This window comes from Rhamphochromis sp. 'chilingali' (genome assembly GCF_963969265.1).
Source record: "Rhamphochromis sp. 'chilingali' genome assembly, chromosome: 7".
Lineage (NCBI taxonomy): Eukaryota > Metazoa > Chordata > Actinopteri > Cichliformes > Cichlidae > Rhamphochromis > Rhamphochromis sp. 'chilingali'.
In genome coordinates, this window is record NC_137934.1 from 3,736,148 (window position 1) to 3,762,394 (window position 26,247).

General features: G+C 40.4%; 2 protein-coding genes and 1 long non-coding RNA gene across 28 annotated transcripts; 2 read left to right on the top strand and 1 right to left on the bottom strand.

The window, feature by feature from the left end:
- Window positions 1–1,839: 1,839 nt before the first annotated feature.
- slc5a8 (solute carrier family 5 member 8) lies at window positions 1,840–8,824 on the top strand (the record flags this gene model as incomplete). Its single annotated transcript, XM_080887027.1, has 17 exons — window positions 1,840–2,058; window positions 2,179–2,298; window positions 2,902–2,967; window positions 3,067–3,118; window positions 3,232–3,299; window positions 3,681–3,719; window positions 4,001–4,116; window positions 4,511–4,651; window positions 5,441–5,570; window positions 6,712–6,800; window positions 6,979–7,088; window positions 7,196–7,263; window positions 7,397–7,483; window positions 7,851–8,065; window positions 8,241–8,341; window positions 8,434–8,522; window positions 8,603–8,824. The coding sequence occupies 17 exons, from the start codon at window positions 1,840–1,842 to the stop codon at window positions 8,720–8,722; spliced, it is 1,830 nt and encodes a 609-aa protein (XP_080743153.1). The 3' UTR covers window positions 8,723–8,824.
- Window positions 8,825–11,550: 2,726 nt separating this feature from the next.
- LOC308400136 lies at window positions 11,551–15,728 on the top strand. 4 transcript variants are annotated; one of them, XR_013972318.1, is made up of 5 exons: window positions 11,551–11,780; window positions 12,856–12,947; window positions 13,673–13,830; window positions 14,250–14,307; window positions 15,242–15,728. It is a non-coding gene; the product is annotated as an uncharacterized lncRNA (long non-coding RNA). The 4 variants fall into 4 exon arrangements; XR_013972319.1 differs by having other exon boundaries at window positions 15,245–15,728; XR_013972320.1 differs by having other exon boundaries at window positions 14,253–14,307.
- A 2,520-nt stretch (window positions 15,729–18,248) lies between these two features.
- LOC308399189 (uncharacterized protein) lies at window positions 18,249–23,134 on the bottom strand. Of its 23 annotated transcripts, none has more exons than XM_080886273.1 (9): window positions 22,966–23,134; window positions 22,590–22,669; window positions 21,431–21,515; window positions 20,773–20,952; window positions 20,196–20,419; window positions 19,583–19,703; window positions 19,375–19,425; window positions 18,981–19,102; window positions 18,249–18,838 (listed from the first exon to the last, which is right to left on the bottom strand). In XM_080886273.1, exons 1-4 carry the CDS (start codon window positions 23,115–23,117, stop codon window positions 20,790–20,792), a joined length of 480 nt encoding a protein of 159 aa, XP_080742399.1. In that variant the 5' UTR covers window positions 23,118–23,134; the 3' UTR covers window positions 18,249–18,838; window positions 18,981–19,102; window positions 19,375–19,425; window positions 19,583–19,703; window positions 20,196–20,419; window positions 20,773–20,789. The 23 variants fall into 23 exon arrangements, 19 of the variants coding, with proteins under 19 accessions (XP_080742399.1, XP_080742397.1, XP_080742392.1 ...); XM_080886271.1 differs by having other exon boundaries at window positions 20,196–20,695; XM_080886266.1 differs by having other exon boundaries at window positions 20,773–20,947; window positions 21,424–21,515.
- Window positions 23,135–26,247: the final 3,113 nt, after the last annotated feature.

A 26,247-nucleotide genomic window follows, 5' to 3' on the forward strand; every position in this document is an offset into this window, starting at 1 on the left:
GCTGCAGCAACAACAAGGATTCAAATCCAGAAAAATCCAGTCCCATAACTTTCAAAATCTAGTCCACATTCTCAAAACTGCCAGTAAAATCACACTTTACACAACTTCTCAAGTCCCTTCCCTCTTTTTATCTGCTTTGCTGAATTCTGAGCCGTGTATCCCTTATCAAAAACTACCACACACTCTTCAGACACGCTCAAAAAGTTACGCTCTGGGTGTATCTGGGATGATCAGGAAGAGGAGTACAGAAGTCTGGTGAGGAACTTTGTCGCATGGAGTCACACAAACCACCTGCAACTCAACACCTCAAAGACTAAGGAACTGGTTGTGGACTTCGGGAGGTCCAGAGAAGGTCCACTGCCAGTTCAGATAGAGGGGGAGGAGGTGGAGGTGGTCAACAAGTACAAGTACCTCGGGCTGTGGGTGGACAATAAACTGGACTGGTCATGCAACACAGAGCACCTGTATAAAAAAGCCCAAAGCCGACTGTACTTCCTCAGGAGGCTGAGGTCTTTTAACATCTGCAGGAAGCTCCTGAGGATGTTTTACCAGTCAGTGGTTGCTGGAGTACTTTTCTATGCTGTGGTGTGCTGGGGGAGCAGCACAGCAAAGAGGGACTCATCCAGGCTGGAGAAACTGATCAGGAGGGCTAGCTCTGTGGTCGGCATGAAGCTGGACACTCTGGTGACAGTGGCAGAGAAAAGGACATTAAAGAAACTGATGGACATTATGGACAATGCCGGGCATCCTCTGCACACGGCCATTAACAACCAGAAGAGTCTGTTCAGTGACAGGTTGCTTCTCCCAAAGACAAGAACTAACAGACTTAAAAACTCCTTTGTCCCACACGCCATCAGACTGTCTAACTCCTCTCTGGAGGGGAGAGGGAGGGGAAACAGGAGGACAAAGGAGGGAACAACTAAGCTGCAGTGCCTCTGCACCTCACTGTACAATACCTTGTGCAATACTTTTTGTAAATAGTCAACAGTGCAATAGACTCAATACTTGAAATGTGCAATTCACTTGTATTTTTATTTTTTATTCCTATTTATTCTATTTATCCCCTTTGTATATTTTATTTATATTTGTCTCTGTATTTATATATGTGTGTGTGTGTGTATATATATATATATATAACAGTTCTGTAACTGTAACTTCGGTCGTTGCTGTGCTTTTTTTGGAAGTCGAATTTCCCAGAGGAACCCACCCGAGGGATTAATAAAGTTCTATCTTATCTTATCTTATCTTATCTTATCTCTGCTAGCTCCGGTTATTGTTACATTGGTGGACAGTAGTGTTTTTAGTATGATTTGAAGAGGGGCTTTTTTCTTATACTGAAACAGCAGCAATGAGGAGCAAGATAAACATAATAAACGTTTGTCTCTATGACACGCTGCAATAGATTTTTAATTAAAAAATCATTTTCTTGTGTTAGTGGCATGATCATTTTTTTAAGTGTGTATTTCTGCAAATTGAAGTATAAAAAGGCGAAAACATTGTCAAAAACACAGTTTTCTCAAAAAAAACCTCTTGAAACACAAGCATGGGGTTGATAAAAAATACTTTTTCTGCGGTCACGAAGACTTGATATCACAAATATTTGCTGGCCTGTGGATTTTTCATATATTGCAGCTACTGTACTTCCCTGGAACTAACTCTCTCTCTATATCCACCTGTCTCCCTCCCTCCCTGCCTCCCTCACACACACCCACAGCGGTGTGATTTTGCTCTCAGCTCAGTGTTCAGTGAGATGGTGATGTGCCAGGACTTCTACACATGGGGGAGGTTTGAATAACTTTCTGAATAAATCTCAAAGCTTTGTTTCCAACTTTGACTAAAATGGCAGTTACCTCCTTCGCATTGGCGGACTATGTGGTGTTCGCTCTCATGCTGGTGGTGTCCGCTGCTGTGGGGATCTACTACGCCTGGGTGGACAGGAGCCGGAGAAACCCCGGGAACTTTTTAACTGGAGGCCGCAAGCTGACAGCTCTGCCCGTCTCCCTGTCCCTGACCGCCAGCTTCATGTCAGCCATCACAGTGCTGTCCTTTCCAGCTGAGGTAAGGTAAAACGCAGATTCACAAGGGACAAATCCAAAATGTGACGGTTATTGAATGGAAGCAAGGCTGAACTTTCTTTTTTTTTAAATAGCTACAATAATTCATACAATCCCTCTGTAGGTTTACCAATACGGAGCCAATATCGGATTTTACGGTCTCTCCTATTTAATGGCGATGCTGATCACATCTGAGGTCTTCCTCCCCATCTTCTACAAGCTGGAAATCACCAGCACTTTTGAGGTAAGAGTACTTTTTCTTCCCCTTTTTTCAGCGCTGTGCTGTGTGGATCGTCTGATTTCTGTTTTGCAATTCCACCAGACTCTGTTTACACAGGAATGAAATGTCTACATGTGAAAGATAATTTTGAACTGTTATCGAGAAAGGGACAGAGACATTTGATCACCGTTGCACTACTGTGCAAACAAAAGGCCTGTGTTAGGCTTGGTAAAAAACAAAACAAGAATGACACTGAAAGAATAAAGAGCACGTCGTTTTTGTGGACTGAGATAGATAAAATACAATATGGCCAAGTAACTTGGTAAAAGTCAAAGAAAGTCGAAAGTGGTTTGTAAAGAGAGCCCCGGCTACTAAACATTATGGTGTGTGGTTTTCAAGTTTCAGATGTTGCTTTTGTCTCACTTTATGTCATGAACTATGGTGCATGGAGATGAAAAACAGATTATCGATAGATTCAAACCAAAGAGGAGTAAAGGGAGTGATTGGGTTCGACTTTAAGGCGCTGGTTAATTTGTAAACATGAGACGAAAACATTTTATGACTTGATAGAAATGCATCACCTTACTCATACTTTTATCTTGTCTCTCTACTTCTGTCACTATGAAGTATCTGGAGCTGCGTTTTAACAGAGCAACCCGTCTGCTGGGCACACTGCTGTTCATTGTCCAAACAGTGAGTAAGAGGCCTGTCTACACATAATTACAGGGTTTTGACCTGTGTAGGTAAAACCACATATCAGTCACTCGGGGAACTTTTTTTTTCCTGTGACAGATCCTCTACAGTGGAATTGTCATTTATGTTCCAGCTCTTGCTTTAAACCAAGGTATGTTTGCTTGCGGTCCAACACAGTGGTCACATTCATAAAACATTCCTGCACGAGGGCACTTACGCGTACTCGGTTTTATCCAGTTGACTGACCAGTGGTTCATTCCTCAGTGACCGGGATGAATCTGTGGGGTGCGGTCATTTCCACGGGAGTGGTCTGTACATTTTACTGCACACTGGTATGTAACAAAATTTGATTGAATGAATTCTGCGGTCCCCAATTTTTTAATGCATTTTGACAAGAATGATTAAATAATGAGAAAATGGGTTCATTCAAGCTCAGCCCCGATCACCATCGATCAGAGGATCCCAGTGTCATCATGATGATACACTTCTGCACACCTAGGAAACCTCAGAAAGTGTGCACTACTTAAGCTTCCCTAGACTCATGCACATGTGGAAGTTTTTCAACCTTCTTTTAATGCAATGTCTGACTCAATAATTGTAATCAGTATTATATCTGCAGTTATTGGTTCTTGAAGGTCTAAAAGAGTCATACCACCAAATGGAAATATACAGCAGCCCTTTGTGAAATCTGACTTTGGTCTGCATTGTTACAGGGTGGTCTAAAGGCAGTGGTGTGGACAGACGTGTTTCAGGTAGGCTCCTCGGGGAAATAATAACACACCAGGTGGTTGGTGTGGTACTGACTAAATCAGAGCTCACCCGTTATGCCTCATGCTGCTTGTGGTTGGAGAGACAACAATGTACACTGGTGTTTCATAAATAGTAACTGCACACCACATCAGCATGCTGGTGTTTTGCTTCATTCAAAACACCAGCATTTTCTGCTCTTCTTTACAAGTCAAACACTAGTTTTTATCACCGTTTCCATCAACATTCAATAAGCAAACTAAAAGTGGTATTTTTTTCCCTCCAGCTCGGTGTAATGGTCGCAGGTTTCCTGTCTGTCATCATCGCATCTGTGATCCTACAAGGTGGAGTCATCAACATCTTTTCAGATTCACAACACGGAGGGAGAATCAACTTCTGGGAGTGAGTATTCACCAAAACATTAAAATGAACGTTCAATTTAGCAGCAGGAAAAGAGTCAACTGTCGGCAGAAGAGGAACAGTAACACTAATTTACAGTGACAGTTTTCATGCTATGGGTTGACTCAGTATATCATCACTAAATCAACAACAATATACATACACAGCAATAAGAACAATTCTTTCCACAAATGCAGCTAAGCACCGTAGCAGTTCTGTGGAAATTTAATGTCTCATACTGTGGAGCATTCCTAGTGTACTGCTAGTGATTTCACTTGTTGTAAACTCCTTTAAAGCACATTTTTGTGAATGGTGCACATTGGAGATTAGCTAACCAGCCTCTTGAATTCAGAAGCAATCAATAAACTCAAATTTCTCCCTTTTTATGTCTCATCAGCTTTGATACAAACCCTCTGAGAAGACACACTTTTTGGACTGTTGCCATTGGAGGGACATTTCTTTGGACCAGTATATATGGGACCAACCAGTCGCAGGTTCAGAGATACATCTCCTGCAAGAGCATTGCTCATGCTAGACTGTGAGTCTTGTTTTATTGCACGATGTATGTATGGTGGTGGTGGTGGTGGTGGGGGCTTCTCAACAAAAAGCTTGCCTTAAAAATGCCAGTTAGCGGTCAGTCATATGTTACACTGCAGAGACTAATATAGAAATTCATCCATATTTAAAAGACGGGGAGGCAGAGCTTTCAGCTTTCAGGCTCCTCTTCTGTGCAACCAGCTTCCAGTGTGGATTCAGGAGACAGGCATCCTCTGTATTTTTAAGATTAGGCTTAAAGCTTTCCTTCTTCATAAAACACAGTCAGGGCTGAATCAGGTAACCCCGAATCCTTCATTCCTATGCTGCAGTAGGTCTAGTGTTTCTTCTTCAGTCACCTTTTGTAGTCACTTTATGTTCATATACCTGTCTGCCTTTAATTATTAGTTATTATTAATCTGGCTCTCCTCCACAGCATGTCTTTATCCTGTCTTCCTCCCCTCACCCAAACCGGTCGCAGCAGATGGCCCCGCCCCTCCCTGAGCCTGGTTCTGCTGGAGGTTTCTTCCTGTTAAAAGGGAGTTTTTCCTTCCCACTGTTGCCAAAGCGCTTGCTCATAGGGGCTCATGTGATTGTTGGGTTTTTCTCTGTATGTATTATTGTATATTGTATTTACAGTATAAACTGTTTTGAGGCACCTGTTGTTGTAATTTGGTGCTATATTAAAAAATAATAATAATAATAATAAAAAAATATATATATATTATATAAATGTTTTTTTTTATATAAATAAATGGATGCAAGTACATTTATTTTCTGTTTTCTTCTTTAGTTCTTTGTTCATCAACCTGTTAGGTCTGTGGTTGATACTGTTGTGTGCAGTGTTTGCGGGAATGTGTCTTTACTCAATCTATAAAAGCTGCGACCCCTGGACATCTGGACTGCTTTCTGCACTTGATCAGGTATGACATAGCTGAGAGTTACACTGTAACAAATTACACTCACGCATGATAGAAAGTTTACCTCATATTACTTCTTATAGTTCTTATATAACTGCCCCAACAAGCATCAAGGCACCTAATTTGAGAAATAAACCAGTAAGAACCCATTTTAAACGATATCTTTAGGCACTCTATTACCAGAAATTTGTGCCAAAAACACATCATTTTCCTAGTTTCTTTAGCTTAATCCCAAAACTAACACAGTTTCTCAGGCAAAAAATAGTATTTTCCAACCAACAAGGTGATTTCCAAAGAGCTACTAGTCAGAAACTTCATCTCAGCATGGTGTGCAGAGTGCTCTTTTGGGTGGAAACAAAAGGCCTGTGTTAGGTGTTAGATGATAAAAAAGTGGTAGGCCCAAGAAACTACAGAAAACTACAGTCGTGGTTTATGGTTTTTTCCCATTTTTTCCCAGTAGCATTTAAAGAAACGAGGAGTGTCTCAAGACTGAGAATTCACTTCATTAAACTGTAATATGAAAATGTCCTAACCAAGGCCCTTATATCAACATTTGATAGTTAGACTCACTATCACTTCCAAAAAAAAAAAAAAAAAAAAAAAGAACAACTCATTCTTTCAAAAGTGAGTAAAATTACACTTCGTGGCCATGCGCTTAGTTTTGCACACCTGTGGCAATAAGACTGCAAACATCTGGATTTAAAGATTAAGAAGAGTGGACCAACACTTTGTCTATATAATGTATTTCAGGGACTGCAACAATCTTGTAACACCAAACCGACTGCAAATTAGCTTCTTTTTAAAGATCTCAACAAACAGATGGTATATAACTGCAACTAATAAAAAGATGAGTAATGTGCTAAAAAAAAAAAAAAAAAAAAAAAAAAGACTCACTATTGTTATGAAAAATGTGTAATGGCACCAGTGTGTCTTATCAGTGATAAAACCTTACAAAAGTAACAAAGTTACAAAGTAAGAAAAATTTGAATATTACTAATCAATGGTAAATAGTAGCTACTTAATTACTTAACTGTGTGAATACTGTTGAACTAACAGTTTAATATCATTATTATCAGTAGTTTGTATAAGGTATGACTCTCTGGCCCTCTTGATCCATTAACCCAGTCTCACTGTTCCTCTGTAGTTGATGCCTTATTTGGTGATGGACGTCTTGGGAGACTATCCTGGCCTTCCTGGTCTGTTTGTGGCAGCAGCATTTAGTGGATCTTTAAGGTTATTGAATATTTAAGATAATACTTTCAACAGATTAAGTACACAATGAAAATTTAGTGTGTTTACTGTAGCAGCTTGCAGTATAATGCTGTGATTGCTATCTAAAAGGCAGGTTAGTTGTATCGTGCCTTGTTTTTGACTCGACTGTTCTTGGGTTTCCTACTATTCCAACCCATAGCACAGTCTCTTCTAGCATCAATGCACTGGCTGCAGTGACAGTGGAAGATCTAATCAAACCATATGCCAGCATGTCAGAGAGACAACTGGCCTGGATCTCAAAAGGAATGAGTAAGTAGATAATCACTGTGTTCAGTTTAAGACTGGCATCGCTAAAAAGCAATTATGAAAAATTATTAACAAATGAACGCCCAATATTTTACCATTATTGTTTGCAGGCCTCCTGTATGGAGTTTTATGCATTGGGATGGCTGGGTTGGCCTCACTTCTAGGACCGATCTTCCAGGTACAAATCTGTCAGTGTGTAAACTCCACGGTTTATTTAATCAAGAAAGGAAAACTATTACAGGATCTATGCATTTGTTAATGATAGAATATGCTGTCTGCAGCTTAGCTGGTATGTGCTTTCCTCTAAACAGGCAGTCATCAGTATATTCGGGGTCATTGGAGGTCCTTTACTTGGACTGTTCACTTTGGGGATTCTCTGTCCATTTGCCACGTCAAAAGTAAGTATATCCCTGTTACACCTAATTCCAAAAAAGGCTGTCAATAAACATTCAGATTAAAAAAAAATGATTCAGGAAAAAGTTTTAGTCACATTAGACCATAGAGACCCAGAAAATGTGCCATTTCTTAAAAAAATAACAGCTCATTTTGAACTTGACAGCAGCAACACGTCTCAAAAAAGTTGAATTGAGAGCAACAGAGGCTAAAACCCCCACAGTACTTTATCTACCTTCATACTACATATATCCCTGTTATTTAATAAGGCTTCATCTTTAATCGTCCCTTTAAAACGTTTGCATATCCTTTGTATCTTTTTCTATGGAACTGTACACTTTTTCATGTTGCACTCATTAAAATGTTTTTCAGGGAGCTTTGTCAGGTGTTGTGTTGGGGCTGGCTGTGTCTCTCTGGGTGGCCATCGGAGCGCAGATATACCCTCCTCCCCCTGAAATGAGTCGGCCTCTGTCACTGACCACTGAAGGCTGTAACTTTACAATGACGGACAGCTTCAGCTGGACCTCCACTCATGTCCCAACATTGCAGAGCTCCACAACAACAGCCCCAGTACTTATCAATAGCAAGTAAGTGTAGCTAATAGAAAAGATCCATAAAGTAACTTTTTTTTTAATGCCCTGGATGAACATTTATAAAAAAATTTAGCACACTGATGAGTAGACATTAGAAATCTTGATGACAATTGTTCTTTTGATGGTATGAGCAAGATTTCACTTCTGGTTTCACGACTCCCATCATCAGGCCTGCGCTGGCAGACTGGTACTCAGTCTCCTACCTTTACTTCAGTCCAATTGGAACTATAATAACTATAAGTGTGGGTCTGATAGTCAGCGTGTTGACAGGTAAATAACATCTTTATTCAGCGCACTATGGTTAACGCTGTCCTCTTAGGAGGTTATTGATGCTTTTTGTGTGTTGTTATTGAACATTTCAGGAGGTTGGAAGCTGAATGTAGAATCCAGGCTCAGGCTGACAAAAGAAGACACAAGTCTTTACTACTTGTTTAAATTGATCAAAGACAGAGTAAGTACTGCTTCAGTAAGCGAATGTCATATATGACAGGTTAACTTACTGAGTTTCTGCCCTGTTTTCCCATTTTTTAGGCCATGAGACGAAAAAGAAAGCTTGATCTGAAAAAGGACAGGAAGAAGACATTTGGCAATCCTAATCCTGCTTTCTGTGATGTTGAGCTGGATTTGCCACAAAGCAGCATTTCCACCTAAGAATGTAGCTGCTTTTTTAAAGTATAAGCTTCTTTGTTTCTCTATGATCTTATACAGGAAATGCAATGTAGAAGAGGAATTGTGGTGGGACTTTTTGCAAATGCAGACTAGCACTTGTTTGAATTTAAATTGTGCAATAGTTATTATGTACTGATCAATCAGCAATAAATATGAAGCAATAATTTTAAATGATGCCACAGAAATATATAAAAATCAAAGGTCTATTTATTTAAGTAATAAAGTTTTTTAATCATTTTTCATGTAATCAGATTCCATTAAAGTTAACATATTGTTATGCAATAAAATTACATGTAATTAAATTGATTAGAGTCTGTATTTTTGAATTGCTTCGGAGGCATGAAAAGACAGCTAGGTTCTCAGCCTGGTTCTCTCCAGTGTGATCCCTTGTGTGCCATGGGAGTAAAATAACTATCTTCATAGTCTTGGTGGAAAATGTTACTATTGTGCCAATATGCCATGCTGATATGTTTCAAGCTCTGTCTTCCTGGGCTACAGAAGAGCCCAGTGAAAATTCATCAAATTAACTGCAAAATGCCATATTCCAACCATATTCCACTCAGTAAGCAGATAAATATAGTGTTCTTATATCTTTGAATATGTGTTTGCTATATTTTATATTGATACAACATTTTTATTGGTTTATTTCTGGTTTTGTCAACAGTTTCACACTTTTTCCTTATTAAATCATCCAACTCAACTGTTCCTTGGATTTTGATTAGGAGAGTGTTTAGCTGTCTGTATAGCTGAGTCTACGTTCACGAGGACAACACTTAGTGAGGACAGAACATGCACCGTGCCACGTGGCCCATAGGGCAGAGCCCCATGTCCAATGTGCATGCAGTTCTGCAGAGGCTACCCTGCTTACTTCTTCCCTTCTTCTGAATGAACGTGGCATTTAGGTCTTAAAAGTGAATTAAATGTGTGTAAGTGCATTAAACCTGCATTTTTTTTGTGGTGGCCATTAGTGTGACTGCTTATAAAAAAATTATTAAATTCTCACTTCTATTGTAATCTTATTAAAAATATTTTTTAAAGTGGTTGTAGCCTCAGTTTCTAGATTAAGTTCCGCTTAATATGTATATATAAATATGGTAACATTGAGAGTAAGAGTTGATGTCCTGTACAGGGTACCAATCACAGACTTGGGCAACCTTATAGCTGGAAACTTGGCTCTTTAAGGAGCCACGTCTAGACTTGATGCCTCAAAGGATTGAAAAAGTGTCCCAAGAGCCTTTGACTGAAAGTGTTGTTAGACCAGGAGATCCCAGAGGTTATATGAAAAATGCAATTGGCCATATAATTTTGGTCTAAATGGGAGTCACCAAGATGAGGCTCACATCTTACACATCTTTAAACGAGCTGACGGTTCACTCGTTAAGCTGAAAGAAAGATGCTTTAATCACAGGAGTCACACATGTGTCCACTGTACCATCTGGGAACTCTTCTTGTTTACACTCGTAATAACACAAACACTAAATCCTGCTTCTCTGGTGCTGTTTTGTAGCAGTGTGTACACCTGAGACTGTCACCTGTCTGTCTGTCCTGCACTCTCTCTCTGTTTCTTTCTCTCTGATTGTGGAATAAAAGTATGAACATGTGTTTATAAGTTACACTTGTGTTTGAATCCTGCAGCTTATCACACATTTGATTTCCATGTGTGACAACTGCAAGTGTCCAGAGTGAGGACAGACTGAGGGACCCACAGCTGCACATCATCTGTGAGGCTTTGCAGCCCTGATGATCCACCAGGACAAACTCAGCAGTGTGTGAGGAAGAGGAGGAGGAAGAGCCAGCAGCAGCTGACAGATGGAGAGAATAGACAGACTGTTCCCTGTTTGTGAAGGACTGCTAGGAAAGTTTAAAATAACTAATTGTCTGTCCTGAATCAGTCTTGTTAGATAATGTTCAAATGATTTCATCATTCCAGTGTTTTCAGTGTGGGAGAAAGTACTCAGGGCCTTCAAGTTACACACTATGAAAGGCAGCACCAAGTTTAATGTTCAGAAACCTAAAGTCTGTATCAGCAGCAGAATGGAGCTAAAAATAAATGTTTGTTCCAGTTCTATGAAGCTTTGAGTATTTTGGATTAGTAGCACTGCTGTGTTTGTTGCATCATATTGCTGTGATTGTTTATATGCTTTATATATTCTGAGGTAAGTTGATCTATAGTGTTACATCATATTCTATAAGGATGTTATGTGTTTGTATACTTTCTGCCCAGTTTGACCCATTTAGCAGAAGTCAGCCTGTTTAAGGCTCTGATATCTATTCTGTATGACTTAAAGCAGTTATGACATGGTCTGATTTTCTCACCCAATAAAGAAATATTCAATATATCAGTCTACTCTTCATTTTATCAGAAACAGTTATCACAGCTCGTACATTTTCTTTTTATACATATATGTAAGCATTGAGCCAAATTTAGTAATGCCAACATACTGAAGGAACATTTGTCTCTTAACCTCCTAGGACCTGGCGTCCACATATGTGGACATCACATCCATCCATCCATTCAACACGTTCTCACTCCCAACTCGTCAAACGTGTGACGCATGGTCAGGCTCCCTCTGCTGCACTTATGGACGCGCAGGGTACCCCTCTCGCGTCGGGAATTGACGTGAAGGGTCCTCCGATTGAAGAGATTGCCGGGAAGTGCCTGTTGTCGGTATATTTAGACATTTTCCAAATCACATTGTAGTGACGTATACAGAACACAATAAATTATATAATGTAAACAACTACCTGAAAAACAGGTAGAACAATACTTTTGTATCGTTTATTGCATTTATGGAGGGAGTGCTGTATGCTGGGTAATGGCACAGCTAGCGACTGGGTGACTTTATTCACCCGCTTCGGCTGTTATCAGTCCATACATTAGCGTTATTAGCACAAACCAGTCCCATAGATATGGGCCATCTCCTGCTAGATTGTTCAGAAGGTTGTTCTCATCCATCCAGATGGAGGATCACTAACAGGAGCGTGGGAAGACTCCAGAATCCACTCTGGCTGGAATCCGGTGGATATGCAGTGTGTACAGGTAAGACCATTTAAACGGACAGCATTTATAGAATGACTATTAAAAGTCAGCGAGTGTCAGTAATGTTTAATGTGGTTATGTTAGTAATACACCGAGTGCTAATATAACAGCTTTAAGATGCATTTGTAGATGTTATTACGTGTTTTACCGTCTTTATGGTGCTAGCTTAAAGTTACGGTGTAAACGTTAGCTTATATTGGAGGAAAGCTGTTACTGGTTAAACGATGTTAGCACAGAAATATTAGCTTCTGTCATGACTGATGAAGTTACTAGTTAATAAAGTTTCCAGTAAAGTGTTTAATCGCAGCCACAGACTGACAGCAAATATCTCGATTAGCTTCAGTGCATCTGTAATAAATATGTGCAAGTTTCAGTGCTTCGTTTAAACTGTATGATACTTATACTGACCCAGGGTCAGTGTAAAATACAATCCTAGCTGTGTGAACAAAGCCTGGCTCCTTTAATCCTGCATGACAAACCTCAGGATGCAGGTTATTATTACTCTTTCCTGCTGGCACACCTGTCACACCTGAGAGTCAGCTAGAAACGTACAGTGACGTGGACATCATGCAAAGACTGCCAGACTCTGTAATACTGCAAATGATCAGTGACTCAGGTTAACACTAAACTTTAAACAGTACCTCTGTGTCTCTGTGTGCTGAACATCTAGGATTGAGTCAGGCTGCATTGACTGTGGGACTTTAATGTGTTAAAAGCAGGTTGAAGACGGCTCAGAAACATTTGAAGATTAAAATTTAGCATTATGGCTGCTGGTGGTTTGTAAAGCCTCTACTCAGCTGTATTTTTGTTACTAATTTATGTTTGTTGTTGTTTAACACAGATTTCAGAAGAGCAAATATGCTTAATAGTTTAACTAGATTTCATTTGTCAGTGTGGGACTGCTGAGTCACCTGAAGAACTCATTTCATTCATTCTCCACATGATGTTCATTTACAGAAATGTTTCACAGGAACTGATTCCTCCCAAAGGTTGAACTAGTGTGTTTCCATAGATTACCTCTGTATGAATGTACTTCTTAAATGAAGGCAAGTGTTTGTCCTGTTTTGTTCCTCAGGTACAGTACGTGATATCAAGGGCAGGCGGTCAACACTGGGGGAAGACAAGAAGCAGACGTACTTCCAAGAGGGAGCTGCAGTGAGGTCAGAGGTCAGAATCTGAAACAGCTCAGGTTTATATTTTAGAGGTTATAAAAAATCAAAATGTATTTATAAAGAAACCTTTAAATAATAGTCATAATTATGATTATTATAAGAAATATCAAACATTTAAGTGGATTTTCTGTTACACATATTGTGTTAGCCCTGCGATAAACTGGCAGCCTGTCTTTGTCCTGTATCAGCTGGGATAGGCTTCATCCTCCCGCAACCCTGAATTGGATACATTGTATTCCAATTATGTAATCTGATCATTTACAAACTCAAGGTTTATAATCAAAATGTAAGTAATAATTATAAAATGGGAAAGCAGAAATAAGTGTGACATGAATGTAAATGTGTGAGCTGACATAGAGGACAGCTACATGCAGTCTGAAAAACCTTTGTTGTCAAGTTTGCTGGTATATCAGCACGAGATCTTCTTACATAGAAGAGACATTAAAGTCTCTAACTCAGTGAAGCATTATTGGTCCCGTCTGTTTGGATAAATATAGTAAGTTGATGTATGTCCATTTATTGACACATTTTCTTAAGTGCTTATCCAGCTCAGGATCACAGTGGAGCTGCAGCTGGATATGTTCACTAAATAAACCTTCCAAAAGTCAACAATAAACCTGCATCCATGTACGTTGTTGTCCACAGGATGAGAAAATCAAACTGGAAGACTGTGGAACATGTTAATAAATGTTTGTGTGTTTATGCCTGTGTCTTTCACAGGAGGCGCTGGAAGGTTTCCCTAATAGTTCCTGGTGAATCAAAGCAGAACCATAAAGGTTGCTGGACTGCATGATGGCCTTACCCCTGAGCAGTCATCCTGTTACAGGAGGAACCAGTTAGAAGCTGTTTTCAAAGTAGCTGAGCAGATTTCATCTCAAGTAAGCAATTAAGTGTTTGTTCGTTTGTTCTGCCACTTAAAGAGCATTTAAGGACGTCTTTCGAGTGTCCAGTTGAATTAATTCTACTGGCTCTCATGGTCATTTGTTATTATAGACATATTTTTCATGTTCATCCAGCTATTTAGTAAATTCTATCTATTTAGTAATATCCGTCAGCTATAAAATGTAATATAAATATAAAAATATCTAAATATCTCCTGTCCTTTATGTTTTAATGATGTAAGTCTGTTTACATTAGCATTCCTCACATATCAATGAGATGCTGTACAGTACAATCCTGCTGACACAGCAGAGGGATAACGACAGCTATTCAACATCGTTACACGACACATTCGAGCTGCATGATGCAGACAAAGTGACTAAATCATCTTTTTTATGGTTTATTGTCTTCAAACCAGCAGACAAAGCTGATGGCAGAAGATGTCGGAGAAGAACTTCAGGCCGTGGACTGAAAAGGTATTTTTTTCTTGTTATCAAAAGACATTTGGAGTGGCAGCTTCTACAACTGGTTGTGCTGAAGTAAAGCTTACAGTCTAAGAAATCACAGTGTTGATATTCAGCACAAAGAGAAAAGCTCACTTGTTTGAATTTATTTACAATCATAGTTTTATAAATTCTGACTGTAAAGAGCTTTTACAGCTTTGATATTGTTTGACACTCGATATCAGGTGATGGGTTTAATTTAAAGGTTTCTGTGTCCCAATGAGCCATTTACACTGACCAGTGTCAGTTTAACTGTAACACATTCATTATTTAGATTCAACAAAGAAATAACTGAATGTAAAAAAATGGCAGCCCTCAGGCAGGTTTATAGAGATATATGCATGCATTATGAAATTTATGTATCCCAGATAATTGTTATACATCTAGTCATGGCAGACCTACCTCTTCCTCCCAAGTTAACTGCAACCCAAAAGAACTAGTGGGGCTATTTACACACTCACAACCAGTGTGGGGTAAAAAGAGCCACCAAAAAGCTGTCAGCCACAGATGTGCTAGAAGAGTTAGAAACTCTACTTATGGAGAAACTTTCTAAGTCCAACAGGGGACAGGTACTCCTGCCCAAATAACATGATATAACCCCACATACAGCCCAGCCATAAAATGAACCAAGTCATTTAGTTAAAGACAGCATGGGACCAAATGCATGTAACCAGCCTGCATCAACCTGACATTTCTTCCTCCTGAATTAAATGAATGAATGGATGAAAGTTAAATGACTACAAACCTAAAGCCACTAGTTCCCACACTGGAGCTCCCTGACACTGTGTGTTAACCGTATTTAGCTTGTATCAACAGTTGTAACAGGCTAAGCCACCTGAGACACTGCATTGAATGATTGTTCCTGTCTTAATGGTTTCAGCTCAGATGTTCTGCTTTTTCCTTTCAGTAGATCAAAGCAGCTCGTGCTCCTTCTGCTTCCAATTTAGAAGAAGAAGAAGAAGAAGAAGAAGAAGAAGAAGGCGAAGGCTTCAGCAAAGTGGCGTTCATGGTCTCAGTGAACAGTTACGGTCACACACTGCATGTGGTTTTAAAAGCAACATGTCTGTTCACCACAACAATGGAGATGTGTAATATTAGTGCAGCTACGGTTTGTTCTTGAACATCAGTTCTGTTTTCTACTTTGATCACTTAGACCAAAAAAGTGTTGTTTTCAGATTCTTTCTTTTACATCTATAAACCACCTGTTCATTTTTTTATTACAATTAGTTTCACATGAATGTTAGTGTTTCCTTTATGATCTTTTAATGCTTACACTACACTGTACACGTCTACATTAGAGACATTTCTGTTGACTCAGAGTTGTGAAATGTTCTTTTATTTGATGCACAATATGAAGTTCATAATTTTCTTACAAATAAAACTCTAATGACAAACATGAACAGCTGTGCTTATTTCTGAGACATGAGTTTTTGAATGTGTTGATATTTACACAGTGTGCATCTGTCTGCTGAAACTGTAATGGTGAACCTGAGGTGATGGTCAACAGAAGGCAAATATAAAACAATATTGAAGTAATGTCTTTACCCTCTGCAGCGTGTGGACGCTGTGCACACAATCACCTTATTCACTGTAGTAAACGTGCACCGCTAGCTCACGTGACTGACTGTCTCCATGGTTACATCGTATATTATTAGCTATGCAAACAGCTTCCAAAGATACCGCCATAGCTCTCTGCAGCTGTAACACTTAAACACTTTGCAAATCATTTCATGTTTTTGATCGTTATGAAGACAGAATATGTTTTTAAGGTCATGCTAGGCGGTTGCTATGGTGGTTGCTGTGGACTTGGCTGGACCGCGTCCGATTCCTGTTATTAGCTGTCCGCCGCAGGAAGGCTGCGTTCCACTTACAAGTAGTGACAGTCTGCCGCAACTCGAACTCAAACCCCGCTTTGTTCTGTAATTATAGGCCTTTTATAGCCGTTCATGACACGCACACACACACATAAAGCACTTTGCCTCACCATGAGAATGCAACTTTACCTAACCTAACCTTAAAGTATCTGATATAGGATAGAAAAATGAAGCAACCAGAGATTTAATGATGATGTCATGACCCTGTGCCTTCTCGGCTGACTCTGTATGGCTACAAGTGTTTTTGTTGTGCTGCATCTCTCTCTCTCCCCTGCACTGCGCTCTACCGGGGCGGAGTCATGACGGCTCCAGCCCCTGGCTCGGACACCTGCAAGCAATCATCTCACTCACTTCTTAAGGCGGCTGCTGAGAGTGCTTCCTCGCTGGATTATTGTGTAACACTCGTCAGTGTCATCACCTATCTGAGCCGTTTTTCGAGTTTCTGTCGTGCCACTACTCACCTGCCTTTCCTCTCTGTGCCAGGATTCTCGCCAGCCTGAGGACCGCCGTTGGTGAGCTAAAGCCTGAGTCCGAGCTACCTGAGCTTCAGTGGATTTTGTACATAGCCCTCTTCTTCCCGTGCCTGTGCCCCCTCACCTGTATATATTCGCACCTGGTGTCTGTGTGTGTAAATAAATCACGAACTTAAGTGACGGTCTGCCTCCGAGTCCCTCCTGAGCCTGACAGATGAAGACTCTGGGTTCTGTAGTTCACGTTTTACAGTCCTGAATGACTCTTTGCATATGATTTATTGAAGAGGACTTTAGAATGCACTTTACATTTAGACTGTTGCTGTTTAATTTTTTTACATTGTTGCCGTGTTATGTCATGAATAAGGTTCACCTGCTGGGGGTTTGATGGATCAGCTGGACAATACAGTCAAAGACAGACTTCATTCATCATATGCAAGAATCCTAGTTGGATTTTTGTTGTCACTCGTGTTTTTGAACCAAATATTGAAAACAATTCTGGCAGACTGGATACCTGGTCAGGTGTACATTACCTTGTACTCAAGCATCCCAGGACAGAGCCCTGCCCCACCATGAGCCTGGGTGGATACGTGGTTATAATATAAAAGGACCGATACTGAATATGAATATTTCATGAAAATTGAATTATAATACGAATTAGTAATAAGGGTTTCTCTGCGCCCTTATCTACCCCATACTCAAAGAGCTGCGGGCAGAGAGGGTGACAGGAGAGGATGGCACTGAAGAGAAGATGCTCGGTTTCTGGAGTCTCCTGGTCCTGTCAGTATTAGTAGGATGCATCTGCTGTGTCTTCTCGTGGATGCTCACTTACCTTGACTCGTTCCAGCCTGGTATGGATTTCCCAACACTGCAGACAGTGGCCCACGTCAGAGACGTTTAATATTGATTACATATGTCTGAATTGCTAACCCTAACCCTAGCTCAACAGACCACAGTGCCCTGGACTGTCAGTATTATTACATGCTGTGAACATAAGTACCTTTGATCACAGTTTAAAAGAGAAGGAATATTGGAAAAAAGATCAACATTGTGATATTATTTCTTCCAAACTGACCAGAAACATGCTTGTCAGACTCTCACAGCAAAGGATCAGACTCACTGTGCATGACAGCTCAGGCCAATGATGTCTGTTAGATTGTCAGTTGTTTAGTGCTTCTGTACAGTTAGGGTCACCGTCTCTATTTCAGAATAATTAATATGCGGAAAACACTAAAAGTTGATTGTCTTCCAATATTCTAGCATAATTAAAAAACTTTGACTTTAAGTACATATTATTAGTCCTAATGCCAGCATGATTCTTCATAACTCCTGCTTTGAAATACTGAACTTTAAAATTTACCTGATGAAAGATCATTTACAGTGGCACTCTGTCAGGATCATTCTGACTGTAAGATCACTGTATTAATCTGAATCCTTCTGAAATGTGCTGTGAATGAATGCTGATGCAACTCACTGTGGGAAAGCTGTTAATAAAATGAATCTGTGACACATGCAACACGTTCACAGAGGAAGAGGACACAAAGGGAGGACACGCAGAGGCTGTGTTGAAGTCAGAAATCCAAATCTTTATTAAAAAACAGGCGGCGGTTACAAACAGGAAGACAAGCAGTCCATCAAACAGTCTACAGGGTCAAACATACAGAGAATTCAAACAGCAGTAAAAAATAACTGGACACTGAAAAACATAAAGCAATGTGTGACGCAATAGAAGGAAGCAGCGCAGTATATTCACTGAATTATCATCAATTACAAAAGAGAAAAAGGACGATTTCTAAGGATCATTTTCTTAAATGCAGTTAGAGTGTGGCTGGTAAAGATGGAAACATACAGAATGTAAACTGTGTGAGTTTGTGAACTTTGTTAGTAACAAATGAGGTAAAAAAAAACAAAACAGACAAAACACAGAAAGAGGCTCTCAGTATTCATTAATAATTAGAAAGAAAAATTCTGGTCGTGGATTTTTACAGTCTTAGTTCCGCTCGCTGTCATCATTATAATCATCATGATCAATGGCGAGGTCCTGAGGTGGGTGGGGCTGTCTCTGGTGATGTCACCATGAAGGAACAGCATCTGGCACGTGTTGGTGAAACATCCCAGTACACTGGTGTAGTTTCCTCTCCAGCTGTTTGACATGTGACACTTGAACATTAAGGGGAAGAAGAAGAAACAGTGTTAGGTCAGGTGACCACTTGGTTTCTAAAGTAACTGACAGGAAGTAACCAGGCCGTTAGAAATGGATGGCATGTGTTTAGAGTTACTGGAGTTGGGTAACTCTACTTACCAAAAGCAGCAGCACACAGATGAAGGATCAGATGCTGAATGTTGCAGGAACATGCTCATGTGTGGTGGTCATTCAGTGCTGCTCCGGCAGGTTAGACAGTCCAAGACTGATATGCTGCCCATCTGAGAGTTTGAAAACACACATGCAAAGATTTATTTTGTATTACAGTCAAAGTTGGATGTTCATTTTTGTCCTTTAAAAATGTTTGTGTATTTGAAAGCACTAACATTTAAGGATGACTCTAATCGTCTCTCTCTAAGAGTGTCTCCTTTAAAGGGGAGACAAGTGTATCCACTGATCCACGTCACTTTACCTGGATGATGACTCCTCCCCCCTCACTCAGAAACACTCCTAATATAACCAAGCAAATAAATAATATTGAAGATTTACTTACATCATTACAAAAACAGCAAAAACATCTCCCTTTGATTCCATTTCTCCATTCCTGCTGAACATCAGGCAACAAATATCTCAATAAATCACAGTAAAATGTAAAGCACATGTTTTCTCTGCTTTGTCTAACCTCTGCAGAGCCTCTGTCAAGAAAAACATAACTGTAAGCATAAAACAAATATACATTCATAACACGTCACTGGACAAACCTCGGTCAGCTGATTTCCTCTGTGCAGTGCAGACGAGCATCAGTCAGCGAGTGACTCTGCTGGTTCTTCTGAGGAAACACCACCGTCTCTCCACACCGTCACCATCTGTGAGCACAAACTGCTGCTCTGCCAGCATGTAGGAATCACATATCACACACACAAGGGTGAAGAAACATCAGAGCTCAACTTTGGATACTTTAGATCTAAACAGATCAAAGCAACTCTTAGTTTCAACAATCAGTGAGCAGACAAACAATGATACCAAACTGATTCTGTATGAATACAATATGGTATTTTCAATACAGCTGTCAAATTAATTTATTAAAACTAATACAGATATATGTATATTTCTTTTGATAAATTAGTTTGCTAAATTATAAGAATATATTTTTATTTTTATTTTCATTTAACAATTGCAACTGAAAGAAATTAAATATTGAACAAAAATATATTGTCACATTCTGAGCATGCTCAGCACGCTGACAGACTTGAAGTTGCTACAGATTTTAAGAAGTGATAATTATAGGGAAGAAACTTCTCTTTTTCATCCGTTTAATCAAACATTTGATGCCTCAGCTGTCTCAGTCTATAGCGTTCTGCAACTACAACTAACCTGAAGCTTGGATTTGGCTGCAGGTGCCCTGTACATCCTTCTCAGCAGCACACATGTGGGTACCATTTAATCACACTTCTTCCTGAGCTTTGCTTCATCACAAGACCAAAGGTGGCATCCTGTGTCACAGTCTTATCATCATCCAGAAGAAACATTTGAAGAAACATCATGGAAAAGAAACATTTACGCGCCTCCTGGTTTTGTTTTCTGATCCTGCAAAAAGACTGAGGACAACAAAGCCCAGAGAACACGAGATACACAACATCCAACATTCAGACTCAACAGCCTCCATAAATGAAGAGCACCAGGTTGGTTCAGTTATAGTAGATATGAGCATACTTCACATTACTGGGTATGAATAATAATGAGGAGGCAAACTTTGAAGATGCAGAGCATGATGTCCCATCATCAGACTGTAAACAAACATCCACCAGGCTTCTTTGTTGCCAAAATTGATGATTCTCCCATCAGGGATCAGTAGAGTGTAGAAGCAGCAGTCACTGAAATATTACCGTTTCAGATAAGAAATCTAGCACATAAAAGCCAGGGTGGGAGGGATCTCTGCAAACTGACTTACCTCTGCAAGTGTGAAGCTCAACAAAAATCTGACTCTCCAGTCACTGACAAACAAAAACTCCAGCTGGGAGATAGAAAACGCTGTCTGGGTCCTGCTGGATGTTGCTGGTCAGAGTCCCACATTAGCAGAGTGCTTCTTGGTCCCACTGACCCATGTGGACAGCGACTGTGGAGAACTGTTCTGGAAAACAGAGAAGAGAATTAAAATGACAAAAAGCCAAACAGGATTTCCACAAAGACTATCTTGGAATCAGCAATCAAAAAAATCACTGGTTCATATTTCAATTAAATATGACCAGGTTCCTCAAATGTACGCAGTTCAGATCTGATTTAATTTAATTTCCTTCACACAGCACATTCGTCCAGGCTGACAGGTAAACATAGAATTAATCTCAGGTAACATGACTCATAGTAGAGATTCAGTAAGAAAGATTGCAGGCTCTAATATTATTACCACACAATCCAAGGACACACCGACAGCTCAGATTTGTAGAACTATTTAAACAAATATGTGTAACAGAAAATCCACTTAAATGTTTGATATTTCTTATAATAATCATAATTATGACTATTATTTAAAGGTTTCTTTATAAATACATTTTGATTTTTTATAACCTCTAAAATATAAACCTGAGCTGTTTCAGATTCTGACCTCTGACCTCACTGCAGCTCCCTCTTGGAAGTACGTCTGCTTCTTGTCTTCCCCCAGTGTTGACCGCCTGCCCTTGATATCACGTACTGTACCTGAGGAACAAAACAGGACAAACACTTGCCTTCATTTAAGAAGTACATTCATACAGAGGTAATCTATGGAAACACACTAGTTCAACCTTTGGGAGGAATCAGTTCCTGTGAAACATTTCTGTAAATGAACATCATGTGGAGAATGAATGAAATGAGTTCTTCAGGTGACTCAGCAGTCCCACACTGACAAATGAAATCTAGTTAAACTATTAAGCATATTTGCTCTTCTGAAATCTGTGTTAAACAACAACAAACATAAATTAGTAACAAAAATACAGCTGAGTAGAGGCTTTACAAACCACCAGCAGCCATAATGCTAAATTTTAATCTTCAAATGTTTCTGAGCCGTCTTCAACCTGCTTTTAACACATTAAAGTCCCACAGTCAATGCAGCCTGACTCAATCCTAGATGTTCAGCACACAGAGACACAGAGGTACTGTTTAAAGTTTAGTGTTAACCTGAGTCACTGATCATTTGCAGTATTACAGAGTCTGGCAGTCTTTGCATGATGTCCACGTCACTGTACGTTTCTAGCTGACTCTCAGGTGTGACAGGTGTGCCAGCAGGAAAGAGTAATAATAACCTGCATCCTGAGGTTTGTCATGCAGGATTAAAGGAGCCAGGCTTTGTTCACACAGCTAGGATTGTATTTTACACTGACCCTGGGTCAGTATAAGTATCATACAGTTTAAACGAAGCACTGAAACTTGCACATATTTATTACAGATGCACTGAAGCTAATCGAGATATTTGCTGTCAGTCTGTGGCTGCGATTAATCACTTTACTGGAAACTTTATTAACTAGTAACTTCATCAGTCATGACAGAAGCTAATATTTCTGTGCTAACATCGTTTAACCAGTAACAGCTTTCCTCCAATATAAGCTAACGTTTACACCGTAACTTTAAGCTAGCACCATAAAGACGGTAAAACACGTAATAACATCTACAAATGCATCTTAAAGCTGTTATATTAGCACTCGGTGTATTACTAACATAACCACATTAACATTATTGACACTCGCTGACTTTTAATAGTCATTCTATAAATGCTGTCCGTTTAAATGGTCTTACCTGTACACACTGCATATCCACCGGATTCCAGCCAGAGTGGATTCTGGAGTCTTCCCACGCTCCTGTTAGTGATCCTCCATCTGGATGGATGAGAACAACCTTCTGAACAATCTAGCAGGAGATGGCCCATATCTATGGGACTGGTTTGTGCTAATAACGCTAATGTATGGACTGATAACAGCCGAAGCGGGTGAATAAAGTCACCCAGTCGCTAGCTGTGCCATTACCCAGCATACATCACTCCCTCCGTAAATGCAATAAACCATACAAAAGTATTGTTCTACCTGTTTTTCAGGTAGTTGTTTACATTATATAATTTATTGTGTTCTGTATACGTCACTACAATGTGATTTGGAAAATGTCTAAATATACCGACAACAGGCACTTCCCGGCAATCTCTTCAATCGGAGGACCCTTCACGTCAATTCCCGACGCGAGAGGGGTACCCTGCGCGTCCATAAGTGCAGCAGAGGGAGCCTGACCATGCGTCACACGTTTGACGAGTTGGGAGTGAGAACGTGTTACCATTCGCTACCGCTTATCCTTTTCAGGGTCGCGGGGGGTGCTGGAGCCAATCCCAGCTGTCATGGGGCGAGAGGCGGGGTACACCCTGGACAGGTCGCCAGTCTGTCACAGGGCTAACACACAAGGACAGACAACCATTCATACTCAGTGGCAATTTGGATTATCCAATTAACCTATCCCCACAAACTGCATGTCTTTGGACGGTGGGAGGAAGCCGGAGTACCCAGAGGGAACCCACGCAGACACGGGGAGAACATGTAAGCCGGCGAGCACTGTGAGGGTCATGTTTTTTGACTTTTCCAGTGCTTTCAACACCATCAGGCCGACCCTCCTGGGTGATAAGTTAGCAGCGATGCAGGTGGATGCTTCTCTGGTGTCCTGGATTGTTGATTACCTGACAGGAAGAACACAATATGTACGTCTCCCACAGTGTGTGTCTGACAAGGTGATTAGCAACACAGGGGCACCACAGGGGACTGTCCTCTCCCCCTTCCTCTTCACCCTCTACACCACAGACTTCAGCCACTGCACAGAGACCTGCCATCTTCAGAAGTTTTCTGATGACTCTGCGGTGGTTGGATGCATCAGCAGGGATGATGAGACAGAGTACCGGGCTGTGGTCGACTCCTTTGTCACGTGGTGTGAGCAGAATCATCTGCAGCTCAACGTGGCAAAGACCAAGGAACTGATCGTGGACTTCAGGAAGACCAGGAAACACTTGACCCCTGTTTCAATCCAGGGGGTCAGTGTTGACATTGTGGAGGACTATAAATACCTTGGAGTACACATTGACAATAAACTGGACTGGGCTAAAAACACCACAGCACTTTACAGGAAGGGCCAGAGTCGTCTCTATTTTTTGAGGCGACTGAGGTCCTTCAACATCTGCCAGAAAATGCTGAGGATTTTCTATGAGTCTGTTGTGGCCAGTGCGATCCTCTATGCTGTTGCATGCTGGGGGAGCAGGCTGAGGGTCGCAGATGCCAACAGACTTAATAAACTGATCCGTAAGGCCAGCAATGTTGTGGGGATGGAGCTGGACTCCCTCAAGGTGGTGTCGGAGAGGCGGATGCTGTCCAAGATAAAGACAATGTTGGATAACACCTCCCACCCACTCCATGACATGTTGGTCAGTCACAGGAGCTCGTTCAGTGAGAGACTGAGATTACCGAAAAGCACCACTGAACGACACAGGAAATCATTCCTGCCTGTGGCCATCTCCCTGTACAACGCATCCACTTAACACACTGTTTGCTGCTACAGCTACACGTTTCTTTTCCAAATATTTATTTATGAGTGACTTATGTATGTATGTATGTATATATATGTATATATTGTACTATTCTTAGTTAGCGTATTGTCTGTCTTGTCTTAATGTTGGTTTAAAATGGAGCACTGTAACAAAAAATAATTTCCCCCAGGGATCAATAAAGTATTCTGATTCTGATGTAAACTCCACACAGAAAGACCCCGGCCTGATGGTGGAATTGAACTCAGGACCTTCTTGCTGTGCGGCAACAGTGCTAACCACCGTGCCACTGTGCTGCCCCATGTGGACATCACATTTTGGGTTATTTAGACCAAAATACTCAATTTTGCTCTACATGGGCCTGATATCCACGTACGAGGACATTATACTGCCACTGTTCTATCAAATATTTTAAACGGATATCCTCATATGTGGCTCTTATTGTTCTTAAAAACAAAAATAAGGTAAAAAAAAATCTGATAATTCTCTGTTTTTACATTCATCAGGCACCAATATGCCCAGATATCAAAGAGAAATTAAAAATGCATGTCATGGAAGAGTTCGGGTCTTAGGAGGTTAAATATAATACATATACATATACACTGTCAAAGATAATTGTCTTTGAGTGAAGATTTAAGGTGACAGGACATATAAATAACTGCAACTTGAATCTTTACTGAAGCTCAGTATTTGACACAGAGTTCACTCACATGAATTTCACTCACATGTGCTGTACCAGTGTACCTGCACATGTGATGTCACAATAGAAGTGATTTGATTTGAGAGTTCAAACTCACTGCTGTAATAACCTATAATGATTAATATAATAACTATAGTATTGGTCATCTCATATTTACACTGACTTTAGTGAACATGAACAACATTAACTAATTGTTATTTACTAGCTAATCTTATATGTAGTGATGTGACGTTCTGTATGGAGGCTTCGAAGCCTGTGTCGAGTAATTGAGGGGGTGTTTCCGCGATGCGCGTATCGAGCCTTGCTTCATTTATGGGAGGAGCTGAAAATGATGACGTCCGAAGCCTCGCTGCCCGGCTGTACCACGTGACTGGTTCATGAAGTGGTTCGAACTTTGCCGCGAGATATGACAGCGATATAAACCCCTCAGACTTCATTCAAAAATGTGGGTGTTTGATGGAGAGTTGCGGTTAGTGAGAGTTTGGAGACCGTTTGGAGGTTTATGAGAGTGAGGAGAGAAAGTCAGGAGAGAATGGAGCCAGCTAAGAAGAGGAGCACAACTACTGTCCACACCCCAACCACACCTCACAGTAAATGATCATTTCCATTTTAAGCATTTCCAAATAATCATTTTCCATACTGCCAGTATAAATATACACAGTATGCTGCCATCACTACAATATACATGTTTTACACACTCCTTGTGTTGTTGACATTTACAGGCTGTGTGCAAAAGGCCACACTCTTCAAATTCATGCCAACTAATATTTTTACGTCCAGTAGGTCTCCTACTAGAGCAAATGAAGCTTCAAGAAGCTTTGCGCTGGGATGAACCAATTGGATGAAAAGCTTCAGTGCTTCATGAAGCTTCATCTGCCCATCACTACTTATATGACTGTTCAGTACAGATATGAAGCCCAGCAATCATGTTTTACAGTCCTGTGGTCTCAGCCTCAGATACTTATCAAATCACACAAAGCTCATGTAGAAACGAACAAAACATGTTCTCCCTCATTACCCGCCTGTTTCCAATCAGTGCACGGCCTTAATCAGGAGTCTTAATCAGCGTCACCTGTGGAGGTTGTGGCTAACAACGAACATAACTATAGGTGTTTAGGAATATATAAGCTGAAGAGCTCGGACACATAGCGAGTTTGTGTGTCATGGAGAGCAGGGTTCGCAGT